At 37.5% G+C, this 19071-nt stretch overlaps 1 protein-coding gene across 2 annotated transcripts in view; it reads right to left on the bottom strand.

Annotated features, from left to right (window-relative positions):
* MCM8 (minichromosome maintenance 8 homologous recombination repair factor) overlaps positions 1-19071 on the bottom strand; it is a 35582-nt gene that overhangs the window by 13403 nt on the left and 3108 nt on the right. For both annotated transcript variants that reach the window (XM_081033232.1, XM_081033231.1), the window contains exons 4-13: positions 17889-17971; positions 17324-17473; positions 15464-15567; positions 14640-14838; positions 11279-11364; positions 9247-9398; positions 8807-9002; positions 5532-5562; positions 4844-4984; positions 1674-1815 (exon numbers count right to left, since the gene is read on the bottom strand). In XM_081033232.1, the coding sequence (XP_080889358.1) occupies positions 1674-1815; positions 4844-4984; positions 5532-5562; positions 8807-9002; positions 9247-9398; positions 11279-11364; positions 14640-14838; positions 15464-15567; positions 17324-17473; positions 17889-17971 (1284 nt within the window). The remainder of the gene's footprint in view (positions 1-1673; positions 1816-4843; positions 4985-5531; positions 5563-8806; positions 9003-9246; positions 9399-11278; positions 11365-14639; positions 14839-15463; positions 15568-17323; positions 17474-17888; positions 17972-19071) is intronic.

Genomic DNA, 19071 nt, shown 5'->3' with positions numbered 1-19071 from the left:
CCCCCAAATTTAACTAATAGCCTACTGTTGACTGGAAACCTAAAGAATAAATAGCTGACTAACACATATTTTGTATGTTATATGTATTATGTATGACATTTTTATAATAAAGTTAGAGAAAATATTAAGAAAATTATAAGGAAAATACCTTTACAGTACCGTATTTACTAAAAAAAAATCCTCATATAAGTGGACTCAAACAGTTCAGACCACGCTGTTCAAGAGTCAGCTGTATTTGGAAGGTAGAGCTAACAAAATTCACTGACAGATTGAATGTGGGGAAGACTCGCTGACAGATTGGATGTGGGGTATGAGAAAAAGTCAAGGATGACTCCACATTTTCTTATTTGTGTAAATACAGGGATGAAATTTACTGAGATGGGAAAGACTAAGAATAGGTTTGAAGTGGAAGATCAGAATTTTGGTTTCAGACATGTTCAGACTGACAAAGTTATAGAGATACTGCAAAGGCAATAAGAAATGTGCGCCTGGAGTTCAGGGGAGAAGAAATATAAATTTTGAAATTTTCAGCATATAGGTGTAAGTAAAGCCATGAGAGTAGATAAGATCACCATGAAGGTGAATACAGACCAAGAAGAAAAATGGTACAAAAACTAAGCACTCTGAGATGCCAACCAGTTAAGAGGCTGGAGAGATGAAGAACAAGTCAAGACTGAGAAGGTGAACAAAGCAGGAGGAAAACTAGAAGAATGCAGTATCCTGGAGATGGAGAGGGCAGTGATAAGCTGTGGCAAATATGACTGACGGGTCCAGGATTTAGAAACGTGGCAGTCACTGGCAGACTGGAGGGAATGAATGACCTGTATTGGACTGGAATCTGGGTACTGCCTGACACATGCATAGGAGCATGTTTTTCCAATAGTGTTAAAGCGTCACAAAGAGAAAGTTTGGTAGCAAAGCCCAAAAGAGATTCCGTCTTGCTAAGCCCTCCAACTGGATTTTTTATGAACTGTCAGTCAAATTCTGAAAAAAAACCCCGATATGATGGGTTAAAATATTGCAAAACTTCTACAGTAATAGCTCTAAGCTCTTATCGTAAGACCTCTGAGAAAGGTTAATGTTCACCTTCTTTTTAGTTCCAAGGCATCTAGAACCATTCTGAGCTAAGTAACAGTAATATATTCAACAAGCATTTACTGTGCACCTATGTACTAGGTGATAGGAATAAGGCAATCAACAAGCCACCCAATCTCACCCCACACGGAACTCACTACAAAGCTTTTTTTTTTTTTAGTTTCAGGTGCACAAAACAAACTAGTACTTAGACGTTTATCATTTATATCCCTCACACTGTTTCCCCCCATATAAAGCTTTAAAACAAGTCACAAATGTGATGGGTGGTGTGAAATGGGAAGTGTGGAGAGCTATACCTATTTGACCTGATTATTTAATTTTTACATACAATTGTATCTGCTGCAAGATTCTGAAAATGAACGACATTTATGTACCAGTTTCAATTCTGTAGTATAAATAAAAATGCCAGTACTATACTTCTTGTTATTTTTTCTGTCACTCATACTTAACTCACTGGTTGGGTAAGTGCTGTCCAAGTGTCTCTTGAACAGAATATAAAGAAATCAACTGAAAAGGAAAGTTTCTTAAGAAAAAAGAAAATAAAAGCTCCAGAATTATTATTCATTTTGATCTCTTACCTTGATCACCAAGTACCAGGGCACCAGCTTCCAAAGCAAAACCTCCAGAGGAACTATCTTTTGAAAGAGTTACAGTCAAACCAGAGGTGGTTGTGGTATTACCACAAACATACACACCACGTGGAGCGACATTGCATACTGCCTGGGAAAACAAAAAGTTTAAGAGAATCAGCGAAAGGAAAAGGGAACTAATAGCTAATAGTAATTGCTCACAAATGTTAGCTATATGCCATGTATTATTCTAAGAGCTTTAGCATACAGTCTTCAGCAGCAAAGTAAGAGGAAGGTATTATTACATCCCTGTGTACTGATACAGGAAACCAACACCTACAGAGAGTAACTCACACAGCTATGAAGGTGTGAAGTCAGGATTCAATCAAACCCAGGCGGCCTGACTGATGTCTGTGGGCCTGTGATACTCTACACAATTCCATTTTATGCTTCATTTTCAAGTTCAAATAGCAAAAATGTGAGGACGAATTTTAATCTCAAAGGCCCCAGTGCTTCTTTAAACATCAAATAATAAAATGTCTCAATAATGCTTGCCCCTGAGTAAAAAAATCTATGATAGAGCAGAAAAGTTTTCAAATAGCACAATAGTTAAAAGCATGAACCTCCAGTCAGGCCGACCTGGTTTAGTCCTTGCTCTACTATGTGCCAGCTGTGCTGCTCTTGGACCTCTCTAAGCCTCATCGTCCTTGTATTTTATCACGTATTGTCCTGAGGAATAAGTCAGATCACGTATGTAAGGCACTTACCTTGGTAGCCGGCACACGATATGTGCCCAGTGCAAGGCCACCGGATACGGCTGTGCACTACACAACTCCAGGAGATGGAGCTCACACTGTTGCCTACGAGTATGTCAGAGTGACCTGGGCTTGTGCAGTGCACCCGCCAAGGCACCCTATGGGGCCGAACTTATAAACAGTAGCTATAATTATTTTTGTTACTTGTAATTCCTTATTTGTTAGTCTAAGAGTATGATGGTTTACTACATGGTCAGAGGAAAGGGGGGTTAAAAATATAAAGTAAATGACTCGTAACTATTAGTGTTAGCCTAATTTTTAAAAATCCTGGCTTAGTGGGGCTAGCAGTTTTACATGCGATACCCTCAACTATTATTCACAACATTTAATTTCCACTAATATTACATCTTCTATTTTTAAATTAAGCCAAGGGTTTTAAAGGTATTATTTTGGGTCTAAAAAACATGAAAAACAGCCAATGTCATTTCTTGGTATTAAAACATTTGCAATGCCCTTAATGTATTTTGGAACCATTACTTGCCAAGATGTATTGTGCAAATAAAAAAGGAGTAAGAGAGAAAAATGAAGTTTTATATGCTGTAAGCAAAATGTAAAAAATTAAATGATTTGTACAGATAATAGACACTGTGGAGGTTAATCCAGGCTTCAACCTATAATATACTAATTCAAAAATCACATACTGTCATGTCGGGAGGCCTGCGGGATCTCTGGTCCTGCTCCCCACATAAGAACGCAGGATATGGCTAGGCCAAAAAGGAACACCCACGGAGCCATGGATAGGGGAGTCACACCACTATATTCTCGCTGGAGGCTAGGTTGGAGACACAGGAAACAGGAACCACACTATCTGCAACCTGCTGTCCACTTCTCTGCAATATGTAACCCGCAATCCGCCGTGCTAGCTGCAAAGCGCGCGCTTGCCAGGTCAGCCACCATCTTCTTGCTAGCCCCCATTTTTTCAGCTAGCGTAGCCACAGCAGTTATATTAGTGGCCAATGGCTCACTGGTTACAGCTGACGGCCAACTAGACACAGCTGATGGCCATCCATTCACAGTTGATGGCCATTTACTACCTAAGCCAGCACTTTTCTATGTGAGGCCAAGAGCCTGGAAACTGCTCTCTGGGGCTCTGTCCCCACACATACACAATGCTACAAAAAGATAGAAAAGACAGCTGTACCAATTTAGACCCCCACATGTACTTTGCGTGTGCATATTCTGGCTAGCTATCCTGTTTTCATTTTTATCAACTTTGTTTCACCTACAACTGGGTACTCTGTGCCAGGCTTGTGGCAAGGGCTCAGAACAGAATGGTGTTTTTTTGTGTATGTTTTTTTAAAATAGGTCCAGTTAGTCAAAAGGAACAAAATACGGAAACAGATGAAACGTCAGATTAGGAATTAAAATGATGACTGGTTTAACACTCAACCACAGTGTTAAACCAGGCATCATTTTACGAGACTCTTAACGAGGACAGTGGGTTTACAGAGACGAAAGCAGCTCTCAGTCCTGGCTGCACATCACAATCACCTGTGGAGGGTTATACACGCACGGACAGTAGGATCCTAACCCAGAGACTCTTAATTCATTTGGCCTGCAGCAGGCTTCAGTATTTTCAAAGCGCTCCAAAGGTGCCAGACTTCCCAACCCTCAGAGGAAGATTCAGTAGTCACAGGACTATAACATTCCAAAGAGGCAGGGATCCCCTGGCCTAGTCACATTTTTCCACATGGGCGTAGGCGATAAGGAGGGGGGCGTGGGCATTCTTAGAAAGGACATTATGGTTGGCTTACCAGGTTTCACTCCAAGGAAACCAAAAGCATTCTAACAAGCAGCACCTGTAGGGCCATCATAAGCCCTTAAGGGGAGACTCACTAGACTCTGCTCGGCACAGACAGAAACTTCTTGGGGACCAACAACGAACTGGTCACAGAAGCTGCCTTCCTTTGGACTCAGAAGCAGTGAGATATCAACAGATTTCTTAGCTTTATCAGATTATTCTTCAAGCCCCAAACAGTGTTTACCGAGTTGTGTGAAGAGAGAACGGGTGACCCTGCTTTGCTTTCTTGAACTATTCTGTGCATAGATGAGGTCACAACGATAAACACTAGCAAAGCAATGGAGACAAAATGGGGGTTAGGGAAATAAATGGCTGATGTTTCACAATATTGACATTTCCACAGACCGGCATGCCTGTGCAGCCTGCATGACAGAAGACTAGCTCAACTTGAAAAGATGCTCAGATACAGGTTTTATATTCCTCACACAAACCCAATCACTTATACCACCAGGCAAACCAGATCCTGTGGAACACACACACTACATGCTTTGAACCAATTCATTTGTGAATTATTCATGCGTTTTATAAGCAAAAGGTAAAATATTAAATGATTGATTTCCTACCTGTAGCATCTGACTCTTTCCCAAGCCTGGATCTCCAACAACAAGGACATGAGGGTCTCCTCGAATTGGAATCCTGTTTTTGTCATCTGCATATTTATGGCTTCCTCCGAAGAGTGCTAACACCAAACCTGCTTTAACAAGCTCAAGTGTGAAGGAGTGGGGGGTAGAGTGAGAAAAATATAAAGATGCCTAGCAAAAGGGGTGCTCCTCCTTTTAGTTTATGACATTTATTTCTTTAAGAATTTTTTTTAAGCATTACTGAACTTAACTTTTTAAGTAAAAAAGTTAAGTCTAACAATATGAACTACTATAATGTAAATGATTAAAAAGCAAAAACTAGAAGTACATAAAATCAGAGCAGTACATATCTTAAAAGTCTCTGAGTGGAGACCTACCTTGCAAGGCATGAATCCATTCCACAAAACTGAAAAATATTTGTTAGTTTCTGCTTTAATGTTTACAGTGTCCAGAGTCAGTTTAAAGGAAGCCATTCCTATTAACTAATTAGTAAGCAACTTTTTCTTACAAGGGGCTATAGTTTGCCTGTCACAGCATTCGTTCATGGAGAATAATGATTCATATTAAAATATGAACAACTGGCCAACAGAAATTAGCTATTTTTATAAAGTCTAATTTTATTTTTGCCAACTTTATATATTTTTGAGTAAAAATGAAATAAAATACTTACTTCATGGCCAAAAATGACAGGGCAAAGCGAGCTGAAAAACAGAATACAGCTTATAAATTCTAACTTACACTTCATTAATCTATTAGAAGATCTACTTTACAGTTTGCTTAACTTGCTTTATTTTGCATCAAAAAGACAAAAAATAAAAAATTTACATCCCCTCAAATAACTCAAGAAGTTTCATTAACAGTAAATTTCTCAAAATTCTTGGTAAATTATAAAGGGAAGAATGCTAATAAACTGTGCCAATGTAAAGGAAACAGGATACTTATAAAGTATTTTAAAGTAACCAAATATACAGTTGATCTTTTTACATCACTAGCCTTTAAAACGGATCGCAATCATGGTCTTCCACTTTCGCATACAGAATTATATTGTATTTTATGTGAATACACATCTTTAGACTTGTGCAGTTGAGTCACTGAAAGAAGGAGACTAAAGGGTGAACTGCATACATATCTTAAAGGTGGGATAAAATTTCATTTTTCAGTTCAATCCAAAGATTCAGAATATATAAGACCATATATGAATATAAAGTAGTTACATTTATCAATTGTACAAACAAGGAACACAAAAAATACGGTGGAAGAGATATACTAAAGAGTACCTGTGAGTCATTATCCCATTTAACATATGTAAACGCGGACATTGGTGTCCTGCCATATCCCCTTTGCACTTCCTGTCCAGCATGTTCCTGTGTAACCACTGCTGGCTTCCTACATGGCTTTCTATGGCTGCAAACAGGCTAGAACTGCTGAGTTATCTAGAGCTCCCAGGAGCAGCTCCAAATCTAGGCCCTTGAACAGAAAAATACTGAGTTCTGCAGTCTAGTGTCCCAGAGGCCTCAGGAGGATTAAGCCCCAGATGCTAGTAGTAACCTGTTCATATGGCACCATACACTCACTGACTGCCATCCTTTCCCTGTCTCACTTTCCCATTCCCCTACCAGTATATCTGGGTAAACTACACTTGCCAAATCATTGCTTCTGAAGGAACCTAAACTAAAACATATCCTTCTAACTGTCTTCTCCATTCTCCTTTCAAGGTCCTCCATTTGTTAATCTGGCAACAGTCAACAAACCTTTTCTTAAAGGGCCAGAAAGTATTTTTGGTCCTATTGTCTTGGTCACAACTACTCAATTGGTCCAAAATCAACAGTCAACAATATATAAATAAATGGGTGGTGCTGTGCTCTAATGGAAGCACCATTTATTTACAAGCATTTATTTACAAAAATAAGCACTCTGCCCAGTTTGCCAACCGCTGCAAGATTAACAAGTAGAGGACCATAAAAAAATTCTAGTTTTGATGTTGAAATCACAAACTTAGAACAAAAAGGTAAAAGCAAACTGTAGGAAGAAAACCCTAGTTTTTCATATTACCTTATCTTTTATAAGTAATACAAAGGAAGGACCACTATAAATACTGATTTTTATTAATAATGGAGGAGAGGAACCAATCAAAGGTGTTTTGGTCCTCAACCAGGTAGCTCCTGGGACCCTGCTACTGACCACACACAACACTCTCACTTCTCAGATCAAACCCCCACCTGGGCTCAGCACCCTCTCTCCCATGGCAATCTGTTCAGAAGTCTCTGAGAGTTTAAGGACTAAACCCCTGAGGAACTCTGTACTTTTCATAGTCCGCTAATTAACATTAAAAGCAGAAAAAAACAAGTGTACAAGCCTGAAGGAGAAAGCATGACAACACCAATTTTTCTCATACAATGCATTTCAAAACCTCAGTTCTTTACCTCTCTTAGGTATGTCTATTATTCAGTCTCATTTTCCTCTATTTCTTCAAAATTATCTAAAAATTTGTCAAAAAAGTATCAAAATAATAGCACACTGTTCATTATGTAAGGTATATTATGGAATCTCATTTAATCTTCAGAACAACCTTCTGAGACAAGTATTAGATGATAAAAATGAAGGAGAAATTAAGCAACATGCCCCAGACCACACAAAGTAACTGGCTGAAGCAGGATTCTAACTTAGGTTTATTTCCAAAACAGAGCTCTTAACTACTGAAACAAAAATGCCTCTACTTTGTTTCTTCTCTACTTCATGGCCATAACAAGAAAAAAAGAGAATATTACGAAATACTTACTGAATGTTAAGTGAGTTCTCTATGAGTCTCTTTCTTGCTTTTTCAAAGTGAAAAAAATAATCGCTTACGTACTACTAAGTGAAATGACTTTGGAGTTCATTGTCCCATCAGTCTCTTGTGAGATGGTAAATTTTCGTTACTGTTTAAACTAGACGTCAGCAAACTTTTCTGTAAAGGACTAGACAGTGTCTGTGAGCCATTTATTCTGTCGCAACATGAGTTCTCTCATGAATGAGTGTGGCTGTGTTCCAATAAAAGTTTATTTATGGACAGCAAAACTTAAATTTCATATAATTTGTGTGTCACGAAGTATTCTCCTTTTGATTTTGTTTTTACATTAAAAAATGTAAAAACCATTCTTAGCTCATGGCCCAAACAAAAATGGGCAGTTAGCTAGACTTGGCCTGTGAACCGTAATTTGCAAATGTGGACTAAAAGGGGCCACATACTAAACCTGACAAGCTCAGGGGAGTCCTGCATGGTGGGCCTTACAAATTCAGAGATCACAAGTAACCACATAGGATGGTCTGAACATAAAAACTCCTAAAAGCAGGTCATAGTGGATAGTCACATCCTAGGCCTGTAAGTTCCTTGACAATGATCAATCTTTACCTTAGGTGAGGCTGTCTATTACAGTCTTTTTGCATCTTTGAAATGTCAGAGTAATCCCTTTTCCAGACCCCTCAGGGAACAACCATGCACTACAGCAAGAGAACCCCTCACTGTTATCTTGTTCCCAGAATACCATCTCTATGCACAGTAAATGTTAGTTGTTAACTATCCTGTACCCACCAAAGTAAAAGTATACATCTCTCCATTTTACTTTTTATTCAATCTCCGAGATTTCCCTGCTTTGCTTTCTCCCATCCCTTAACCTACCACACCAACGGATTTCACGTAACCCTCCTTACACTTCCTCCTTTTAGTCTAATGTACAAAATAAGCTGCAAAACTGCCGTTCTCTGGAACTTTTTCTCAATCCGTGGAGATTTTGCTTCCCAGCAATTGTCATCAGTTTGGCTCGAATAAATTCATAAAAAAATTCTCTACAGGTTTGGACATTTCTTACATCGACACAACCATTTTGACTAGTTTTTTGTTACTTCTAGCCCTAAGCACCCCAATATGCACACAAATAATAAAACCTCAGATAATGTCATACATACTTGACGATAAGTTTGAACAGGTTTTCTTCAGCTTGAATCTCTTGGATGGCATAAAGGTCTTTAAGTGAGAACTCCATCAATGTTCCATGCTTACACCCATCCTCAGAAGCCTTTGTTTTCTGTCCTTTGCTATTGCTAATAGAATTTGCTTCAATGTACAAAAGGAACATGCATTTGTCATTCTTATTTCGAGAACCTGTCAATTTCAAAGTGTGAAATATAATAATTGGTATTTTCATTTTCCTACGAAGATTCAAACAGAATATAAAAGAATGGCACAGTGAGCTTTTACAAATAAACCTTCATTTCATAGGAAAAGTTTCACCTATGTAATAAACAAGGAACTCCCTAAATTGATGGAGATTCAGAAGTATCTTAAGAGAAAAGACAAATGCTGACAAATTATTGTGGGACAATCAAAATGAGGAGTTATCCCATACCTTCCTCGGCATTTGAGACTTTGACAACTCCAGTAATAGTCACGGTGTCTCCCGGAACACAGCTATCCACAAGATCGTGAACAAGCTCACACTCTATTGTTCGTGGAATCCGACCTGCTTCCCGCTGATCTTCAGACATCAGCTCCTGGATTCTAAAAAGGTAAACAATTTTGGGTCAGTACACATATGGACTTTGGGTTATTTCTTCTACATATTAATTATTTAGGGTCCACATAGTGCTGAGCTAGATAAAGAGCTGTTTAAAAAACAAAGTTTAATGGTGTATCTAAAATTACTTCAGCAGTTTCCAGTTAAGGATGGCAGGATGAGTGCTTGCATTTGTCTACCCTCCCTCCAAAATGTCCACCAAAATTAGTCACTAAAAGAGTGAACTTTTGGGTTGTGCAGAGGAATCAACAAACAAAGGATACTATACTGAAATTTTAGAAATCAGCAAATGGGAAAGTATTGATAGATAAAATGAAATGATGTTCACAAAACACACAGGAAGTTATAAGGGTATAAGAAATGTGGGTGCCAAAGTTCGCTATCCCTAAGTTTGATTTCCTAGTATCAGTTGTTGTTCAAATCCAATTAAAACATGTAAGCCTATTTTCTTTATGCTATTTTTACCTAAAAACAAAGAGGTTTTGTTCAAATAATCAAATTACCCAGAATCTTCTATGCATATATATACTATTGTGACACTTATATAGCACCGTCCAGGCCCTCATCACATCCTTCAGTAGTTAAAAGTCCTGCCGATGTGGGAGGGAAACCAGGGTTCCCTACTCACTGCGAACACGATCATGTTCAGGAATCTTAATCATTTCCTCTTTTATAAAATAGAGTGTAACTATCTTAGCACAGTGAAGTTAATTATGACATATGTTGGTCTTGGTTTTTACAGGACTGAAGGGGATAAAGCTAGGAAAGGGCTTGGTAGCAACATATCTTACTTTTCCCCTACCTTCTCAGTTTTTTAAGACTATTTCAGCCAGGTTTTCTGGAGAGCACTCTGACTTCAAAACTACCCTCTATTGGAGCGGCTAGATGGCTCAGTTCGTTAGAGTGTGAGCTCTGAACAATAGGGTTGCCAGTTCGATTCCCACATGGGCTGGTGAGCTGTGCCCTCCACAACTCAACTGAGGACAATCAGCTGCCGCTGAGCTGCTGGAGGGGCAGCCAGATGGCTCAGTTGGTTAGAGTGCGAGCTCTAACAACAAGGTTGCCGGTTCAATTCCCACATGGGATGGTGGGCTGTGCCCCCTGCAACTAAAAATTGAAAACAGCAACTGGACTTGGAGTTGAGCTGCACCCTCCACAACTAGACTGAAGAACAACTACTTGGAGCTGATGGGCCCTGGAGAAACAAACTGTCCCCCAATATTCCCCAATAAAATTTTTTAAAAAAGTAATTGCGGTTTAAAATGTTAAAAATAATTGCAAAAACTGCAATTACTTAAAAAGAAAACAACACTCACCCATTATTTTATATTTAGGATGAGTTGTGGAACTACTGCCAGAAAAATGGAATAAATTGTTGGATTAAAAACACATACACACAAAATATGACCCATGAAAAAAAGTTTATTTTTTACAAAAATATCTATAGTAAAATGCTTCATAGATAATGAGAATATGAAATGAAACACACCCATTTCTAAGAAATTCTTTATTTTAAACTTTCAAAACGATATTATTTCGATCACAGCTCATTATGGAATGAATTATACAGCTTTGCTTAAAGTCTACATCCAGTTCAATGAGTCACATAAATGAGAAATAAAATGAACTATTTCTTAGTAGCAAAAGGACATAATACTTGCATATCAAATCCTTTCTGGAGTCTGATAGGAAACCAATTTCAAAGAATTATTTCAACACATAAACTCCTAATCAAATCTTTCATTATATACTTTATTGCTGTCTACAAATAATCACCGTATAATACAGGAAAGTCAAAGACTTACTTGGCAGTAGGACAGATCTAAAACCTGCCTTTTATTAAGTACCTAATCTGACTGCTTACTTGATTGACTGCCAGTCCATCGTCACTGTGAGAGGAGAGCTACGCAGAGCAGTAAATGACTTCCCTCGACATGTAGGCACAGGACACTGCAACAAGATTAATTCACATTCAGATTCTGATAAACTACAATCACACCTCGAGCTAAAAAGCATCATTTAATATTATCTTAAAAGTTGTTCTCAGAATGGTATTTAAGTAAAATGCAGTAAGAACTACAATGATTTTCTATTTCCTTCTACACTGATTCTGTGTCATGAGCTACTAAGGCACTTTTTCAGCTTGTCCCTCTTGATAACCGCACTTACTTTCTGCTGTGGGGGTTCCTCCCTTGCCTCTCATAATAAGCACTATTCCTTCCTTTGTGCCCATGCTGTCTCCTATCCTTGCATGCCCACTCGCATCCAGTCCCACATACCCAGCCTCAATCCTTCCTTTTTCAAAAGCCTTTCCTAGTTCTTTAATCACCAGCTCTCCCACCTAGCCTCCTTTTGCACTGTTTGATAATATTTATAATACTGTCACACACAGGCAGTCCTCAACATATAAGTAAGTTGTGTTCAAGTTTGCATGCATCACTTATTTGCTGACTGCACCTTAAGGTGCATTTATAAATTCAGAGAGTATGGCAGACTGTATTTTCCAAATACGGTTGCAACAGTATCTCCCCACGAGCCTTTCTACAACCTTGCCACTCCCCCATTAAGAAATGGAATCTAATTTCCCCTTCTTACAATCTGGCCAGGCTTGTGACTCATTTTGCAATCAACAGGCAGTGACAGAAGTGATGCCACCTGACTTCTGAGGCTAGCTCAAAAGAGGCAAAGCCATTTCTGCCTGTCGGCTGGACTTCTGTCTCCTGAAGCTAACAGCCGCCGAGTGGACTGAGTGTCCTGAGCTGCCTATACTGTGTGAAAGAAGCCAAAACCAACCCACACAAAGACCACATGGAGGAGAGATGCCCTGCCGGCCCACAGCTGAATCCAGCCCACCTTGTTCTTCCTGTAAGATAAAAAAGCCTTACGAATTTCAATTTCAGTAAAAATGTAATAAATGTTAAACTTATTAAAGCCCAAGGATGATAAAGGCAACTCTGGAAAAGAATAGCTATGGTAAATCTAACTACCTTATCAAAAGTTTTAATAAGAGCAATGTAAACATGTATAGAGAGTTGGCACAAGACCAGTGAAATTAAACAGACTCATGTGTGTACAGAAGCACAGTGTACTACGGAAGAAGCATTATAGTCAGCAGGAACAGAGGGCTTCATTAATAAATGGTGAAAACTGGCTTTTCACCTAAAAGAATAAAATTAGATCCTTAGTTTTTGCCATTGACAAAATTAAATTCCAGCTGGATCAAAGATCTAAATACAAAAAACAAGGCTTAAAAATTAGGAGAAAAGGTAAGAAATACGTTTATGACTTTTGAGTGAGCAAGGCCTTCTTAACCACAGTATAAAACATAAAAATCATAAAGGAAAAGATGATCAATTTGACCATGTCAAAATGTAAAACTATAAAACAAAAAATGCACCACAAAGTTTTAAAAAACAAACCCAAAACTGGGAAAAGAAATCTATAATGGATATAATCAATGATTAGTATCCAGAACTCATAAAGAACTCCTATTAATAGTACAGTAGTCCCCCCTTATCTGTGGTTTTGCTTTCCGCAGTTTTTGTTATCTGTGGATAACCACGAGCTAACCGCTGTCTGAAAATATTAAGTGGAAAATTCCAGAAATAAACAATTCATAACTTTTAAACTGCATGCTGTTCTGAGTAGCGTGATGAAATCTCATGCTGTCTCACTCTGTCCTGCCCAGGACATGAATCATCCCTTTGTCCAGCGTCTCCACACTGCACAGGTTCCGCACCTGTGAGTCACTTAGGAATTGTCTGGGTTATCAGATCAACTGTCATGGTATCACAGTGCTGTGTTCAAGGAACCCTTATCTTACCTAATAATGGCCTCAAAGTGCAAGAGTAGTGATGCTGGCAATGGGTCTGTCAGAGAGAAGCCATAAAGTGCTTCCATTAAGTGAAAAGGTATGCATATAGAACAAAAACGGAATATATATGTGTGTGTATATATGTATATATACATTTAAGTACTATTTGCAGTTTCAGGCATCCACTGGGGGTCGTGGAATGTATCACCTGCAGATAAGGGGGTACTACTCTATAAAGAAAAAAATAAACAGAAGGTATAAACAGAAAATTCAATAAAGAAGAAAATTGAATGGCCAATAAAGATGTGAAAAGACACTCAACCATAACAAAAATCATAGAAATTCATATTAAAAATGAAGTACCATTTTACACTCATCAGACTGGTAAAACTAAAAAGCCTAACAACACCAGGTGGTAATGAAAGTATGGGAAAATAACAATAGCTTAACACTACCCGGAGGGGTGTAAGTTACGACTGACACTCGAAAATAATTTGGCGGCATCTAGTAAAGTTAAAAATAAGCATATCCTACAACTGAAAAATTCCTCTGCTAAGGAGATATGTACAAGAATATTCTCTGCAGCATCACCTGTAATTGTAAAAAACTGGAAACAACAGAAACGTTCACCAGAAGAATGGATAATTAGTGGCTATTCATTTGATGGAATAATCCACAGTAATAAAAATGGAAGAATTAGATGTGTGCCAAGACAGGAAGAACTCAAAAATAACCACATGGAATAAAAAAGTTGCACAATGTTACTTTCAGTATACCAAGAAAACAAACGCTAGATCTATAGTCAAGTATGAATGCAGGCTTGAGGAATCCATACCAATTTCACAATAGTGGCTGCCCCAGGGATGGAACAAAGTGAATGGAACTGGGGAGGGGAACAGAGAGACTTCAACTCTTAACTACTTTTGTTTAAAAAATTAAGCTAAAAATGACAAAATATTAGTATTTGCCAACTCGTAATGGTGGGTATACAGCTGTAAGTTACATTATTCTCTGTACTTTTCTATGGTTTTAAAAATGTTAAAGAAAAAAAGACCACTTTCAAACACCACAATAAAGAAAACTTGATGTGTGCACCTATTAAGTCAAAATAGAAAAATATGAATGGAAAGGATACAACTTCAGTATAATGACTATTTCTGGGAATGGTACAAGCAAGGGGTTAAAAAAAGACACTGATTTTATCAGTGATGCTTTGTATCTTTAAAAATATATCTGGAGCTGGCAAAATGTAAATTCTGAGTGGTGGATAAAGGAATGTTTATTTTCATAATTTAAAGACTGAAAATAAAAATAAGCTCTGTGTTCAGAAACTTCAGGAAATGTTTTCTATAAATTAATTTGCCTTCTCTACCAAGATAAATAAAGAGGTAGTTCAAGAACATGCGATCACCTTTGTGGGAAGATTATATTTTCCATCTGGAAGAGAAAAACTCTGAACTTCTCCACATGCAGCACAAAGAAAAGCCATCTTGGTGCAAAGAGGCTTTATGTTACTGACGCGAACCACTGTCCCTCTCAGAGCAACGTATTTTCCATAGTAATTTGCTCGGACATTCTTGAGCTGTGTCAAGGGCTCATAGTTGTATACCCTAAAAACAAAAACAGCAACATATTTATCTATGATTTACGATGGACAGAAAATTGAGGTTGTCTGTATTTTCATAAGTTCCTTTTAGGAGAAACCATGCAATTCTCCAACCATAGCGTCTCTACATACGTATCAGAAAATTCACAAACATTAAATCATTCTTAAAAATAAAACATGCTAAACCTTCCCTTTTCTTCTTGTCCCACTGATTGTTTTCTAGTGAAAAAAGAAAAAAAAAATACAATAAAGATGAATTAAAGAGAAACAAAGTTCCATCAGTTCTGTGTAGAGTAGCAACCTAACAATTTTAACAAAATATAATCACATCACTTAGTGTATTACATGGATCATTAAATTTAAACAGTGGGATCTTGATAAGTACACATCCAAAATCAATGTTTACAAAACACTACAGGCTGAGAAATCAAGTTATTTGGGCAGAAGAGGTTTATTTCTATAGTGATTTTTTTGAAGAACTCTCAGTGGGTTCACTTGGGTGTGATGACCAATGAGGTAGTAAGGAACTCATACGCGTTTTACTGATTTCTTTGGCTTTATAAAATGAGGTTCTCATTCTTAAACAGTCTTCAATGCCCAATTCTAAATAATACCAGCAAATTCCTCACCTTGCATGAATGTGTGGCACATTTACCATTGTTTTCCCATCTCTAGACAATCCTTCTTGGGCTTGTAATTCAGCTGCATGCCTTTCAAGGTCCTTAGTTAATACCTAAACAGGACATTTACTCAAAAGTTGGAAAACAAAATACCATCTTGAAACATAACTCTTTTATAAAAAGAGAATATGAAGTTTATGAATATAAACAGTTCAGAGTAGGACATTAACAGAACTCTAATAGCCCCTTAAAACTCTGATATTCAATTATGACTACTTATTTTATAGTGGATTATGACTTACCTGGGATTTCGTTGTCCCTGGACCGGAAAACTCCAGCATCCCTGTCTGCTAAACTTAATATTAAAAGTCCTTATGGTAGCCCCCAAAGCTATTACCTCCTGGATGGGTCTGATGATAAAGTATTTTGTGCATCTCCCAATTCACTGATCAATTAAGACAGAGAAAATAAGGATGACTTTTGAAATACACAATACCCACTCCCTTGGCATCTGACACTAAATATTTAATATCTACTTGCATATAAAACAGTATGCTGACAATCTAAGAAAGAAAATGAAATGCATATACACAGCTATACTTGTTATAAGTACCATAAAGATTTACAGATGAAATACCATGCGAGTTTTGAAAAGGGGTCATGAGAAAGGTTTCACAGAGAGATAATTGAGTGAGTTAGGCCTCAAAAATTTGGATATGCAAGGCAAAGGGCATTCTATGCTGAATGACAGCACATGTGAGAGGCAGAAGTATTTAGAAAATCCTGGAGAGAGCTCAGTTTAGCTGGATGGTAGTGAATGAAGGACAGCTGTGGGGAGAGGAAGCTGAACCAGATCGTGGAAGGTCTTCAATGTCACGTAAGGATTTGGATTTCATTTGGTAGAAGTCAACACAGTTTCTAAGGACAAATCTTGTTTTACCATGAATGGCAACAGTCTAGGAAAGATAACAAAGGCTTAAGACAGAAGCAGTAAGGATGGAAAAGAGGTAGATTTAAGAGACATTTTAGAAACAGAAATGAAAGGATGTAGTGACTTGAATACTGAGAAATAATGAGCAAGAGGAGTCTGAAGACAACAGCCAAGGTTCCCAGTCTTGGGTTACTAGTTGTATACACATCTTTGTAATGAACTGTTCCTTTGCCTGGATACGCTTACTTCCCCTGCTCCATGTCCAGTCCTCGGTACCCCTTTTAAAACCCATCATAAATCACATCACCTCTACAAAATCTTCCTCTGAGCTTTCCCCACTGATTGTACACCATGTTCCTCCCCAACAGCTCAGGATCTTACCTTTACATCTGAATGCACCCAGCACTATCTCTGTGCCTATCCTGAGATTTACTTCCCTTTGCCTTGAAGCATTTATGTGTTTGCCAACCTAAAAAAATGCTTTTACATATATTGTGCCATCAGACCCTGAGAAAAACTCAGGCAGACACAGCACGCATTATTATTTTCAATTTATATACGGTGACGCTCAGAGAAATTAAGAGACTTGCCTCATGCTAGAGAACCTTTTTGTTTCAAGTCCAAGTTCATAACTGATAACACCATGATGCCTTGTCTTATCTTCCCTATGAGATTATATAACTACTTGAAAACAAGATTTAATTTCCACATAATCTTTAATAAAATTAATCTAATTATTCAAATAAATTAGAAGTAAACGTTGTATTTTAAGTAAGCTGTTGTATATAGAATGAATGGTATCTTTCAAGGCAGGATTGCAACCTTTTGGTTTTAGTTATAGTATCTGTTTGGTAAAAACTAATCTTTTAGAGAAGGTACTGTTAAGGTAAAATCTTCCTTTAAAATTTTGACAAAAGTCTCACAAAATAAATATTTACCTGATGTATCGCCAGACCCATGCAAGCCAAGGTTTTCTCAGGTGTATCCCTTAATTCATTTGCTATATTTGGTATCAATTTAGCTATTTCATCGTCTTTCGTCAATTCTTTAAAATCCACCAAAATACTTCCCTTTCTTTCTATTTCATCCTACAAAATATTAAAATATGAAAATAATAATTGCTTTTCAGAGTTGATTATAACTGAGCATTCAACTACATACTTTGCAAAAGCACATATTTATATGGTGATAAATGCTGTAAGTTTTGTAGCCAAGCATGGTTCTATTATTTGAAATATACTACCTTATTATTTATGCCTCTTAACAACCCTTGTGGTAGACATTAATACTATTATTCTCAACTGATAGATGAGAAAACCGAGGCACAGAAAAGGTAAGTAATTCAACCAAGTCCACACTGCAGGTAAGTGGCAGCGCTGGGAGCTGAACCAAGGTAGTCCGGCTCCAGTGTCTATGATCACAGCCACTAGCACCTCAAATACACTGTTCAATAAGATGACACAAACAAGTGAACTAGGAGCTTTCTGTCGTATGGGATCTTACCTTATCATATAAATCAATACGCCTTGTGAAAAAAATTTCAAATGCTTCAATCTTCTCAATAAAAGGAGAGCTGTCGCTGTAAACTAATCAAACAAATACGGTATTAGCACTAATAATCACACATAATTTTCATGAGACAGAGGAAACACTATATACATAGTAGATGATTTTCCCAATTGCTTTGTATTCTGATTACAATTAGATAAGTGGTATTGCATGTATACTTAAGATTCTAAAACAAGTTTAGGTTTACGTCATCTGAAATGCAGACAGGAAGTGTCTCTCTCTAAAAGCGCCACTGTCTCTGTCAGACGGGTACTAGACTTATTGGGGTGACCACTTCGTAAGTTATATAAATATCTAATCACTATTTTGTACACCTGAAACTAATATAAAATTGTATGTCAATGGTAACTGAAAAAAATTTTAAATTATAAAATACAAAAATAAATAAATAAAATAAATAAATAAAAGTACCAATACCTGGGAATATTTGTATTGAAATTTTGACACCTAAAAGGACCTATTAGTTCAAATAGCTTACATAATAAAGCCAAAGCTAGACACAGGAACTAAACTCTTATTCTGAAACAGTCTTTACAAAGTAAATTCTACTAGTCCAAAATGCCACGTGTCAAAATCCCTTGCTGAGATCAGGGGAGAGACAGTCTACCACTTGACTCTGGTCCTAAACCTGTAAGCTATCTTACACTCTAAAGTTCTATAACATTTTTGAATTGGTCTTCTACACAGAAACAGTACAATGAAGTAGTCTGAAACGTATCTGTCTATATAATAGAAAACAGACTTTCAATATAAAAAACATCCAAAAAGCACTTTATTCATTCACAAATTAATACTGAGTGCCTGTTATGGGGCAAGATCCTTGCCCTGAAGCATTCCACAGTGTAGTGGGAAAAAAACACTTTATCCATCAGTCGTCTATCTCATATCTCATAAGAGACATAACAAGCCTACAGATACTGTAACAGCACAGAAAAGACAATTCTCCAAACCTATAGAGGCAGATGTATGATGTTAGTTGTTGTTCTGGATTATAAAAGGGAGATTCCTTAACTGTGTTTCTACACAAATCTGCGTTGGTTATTATCTCTCTGTTCCAAGCCTACCTATTTTCTGCTCTGTGATCCTATGACCAAGATCTGCACACTGCATTTCCCAG

The sequence above is a fragment of the Rhinolophus hipposideros genome (genome assembly GCF_964194185.1).
Source record: "Rhinolophus hipposideros genome assembly, chromosome: 22".
Classification (NCBI taxonomy): Eukaryota; Metazoa; Chordata; class Mammalia; order Chiroptera; family Rhinolophidae; genus Rhinolophus; species Rhinolophus hipposideros.
This window is presented reverse-complemented; position numbering and strand designations above follow the sequence as displayed.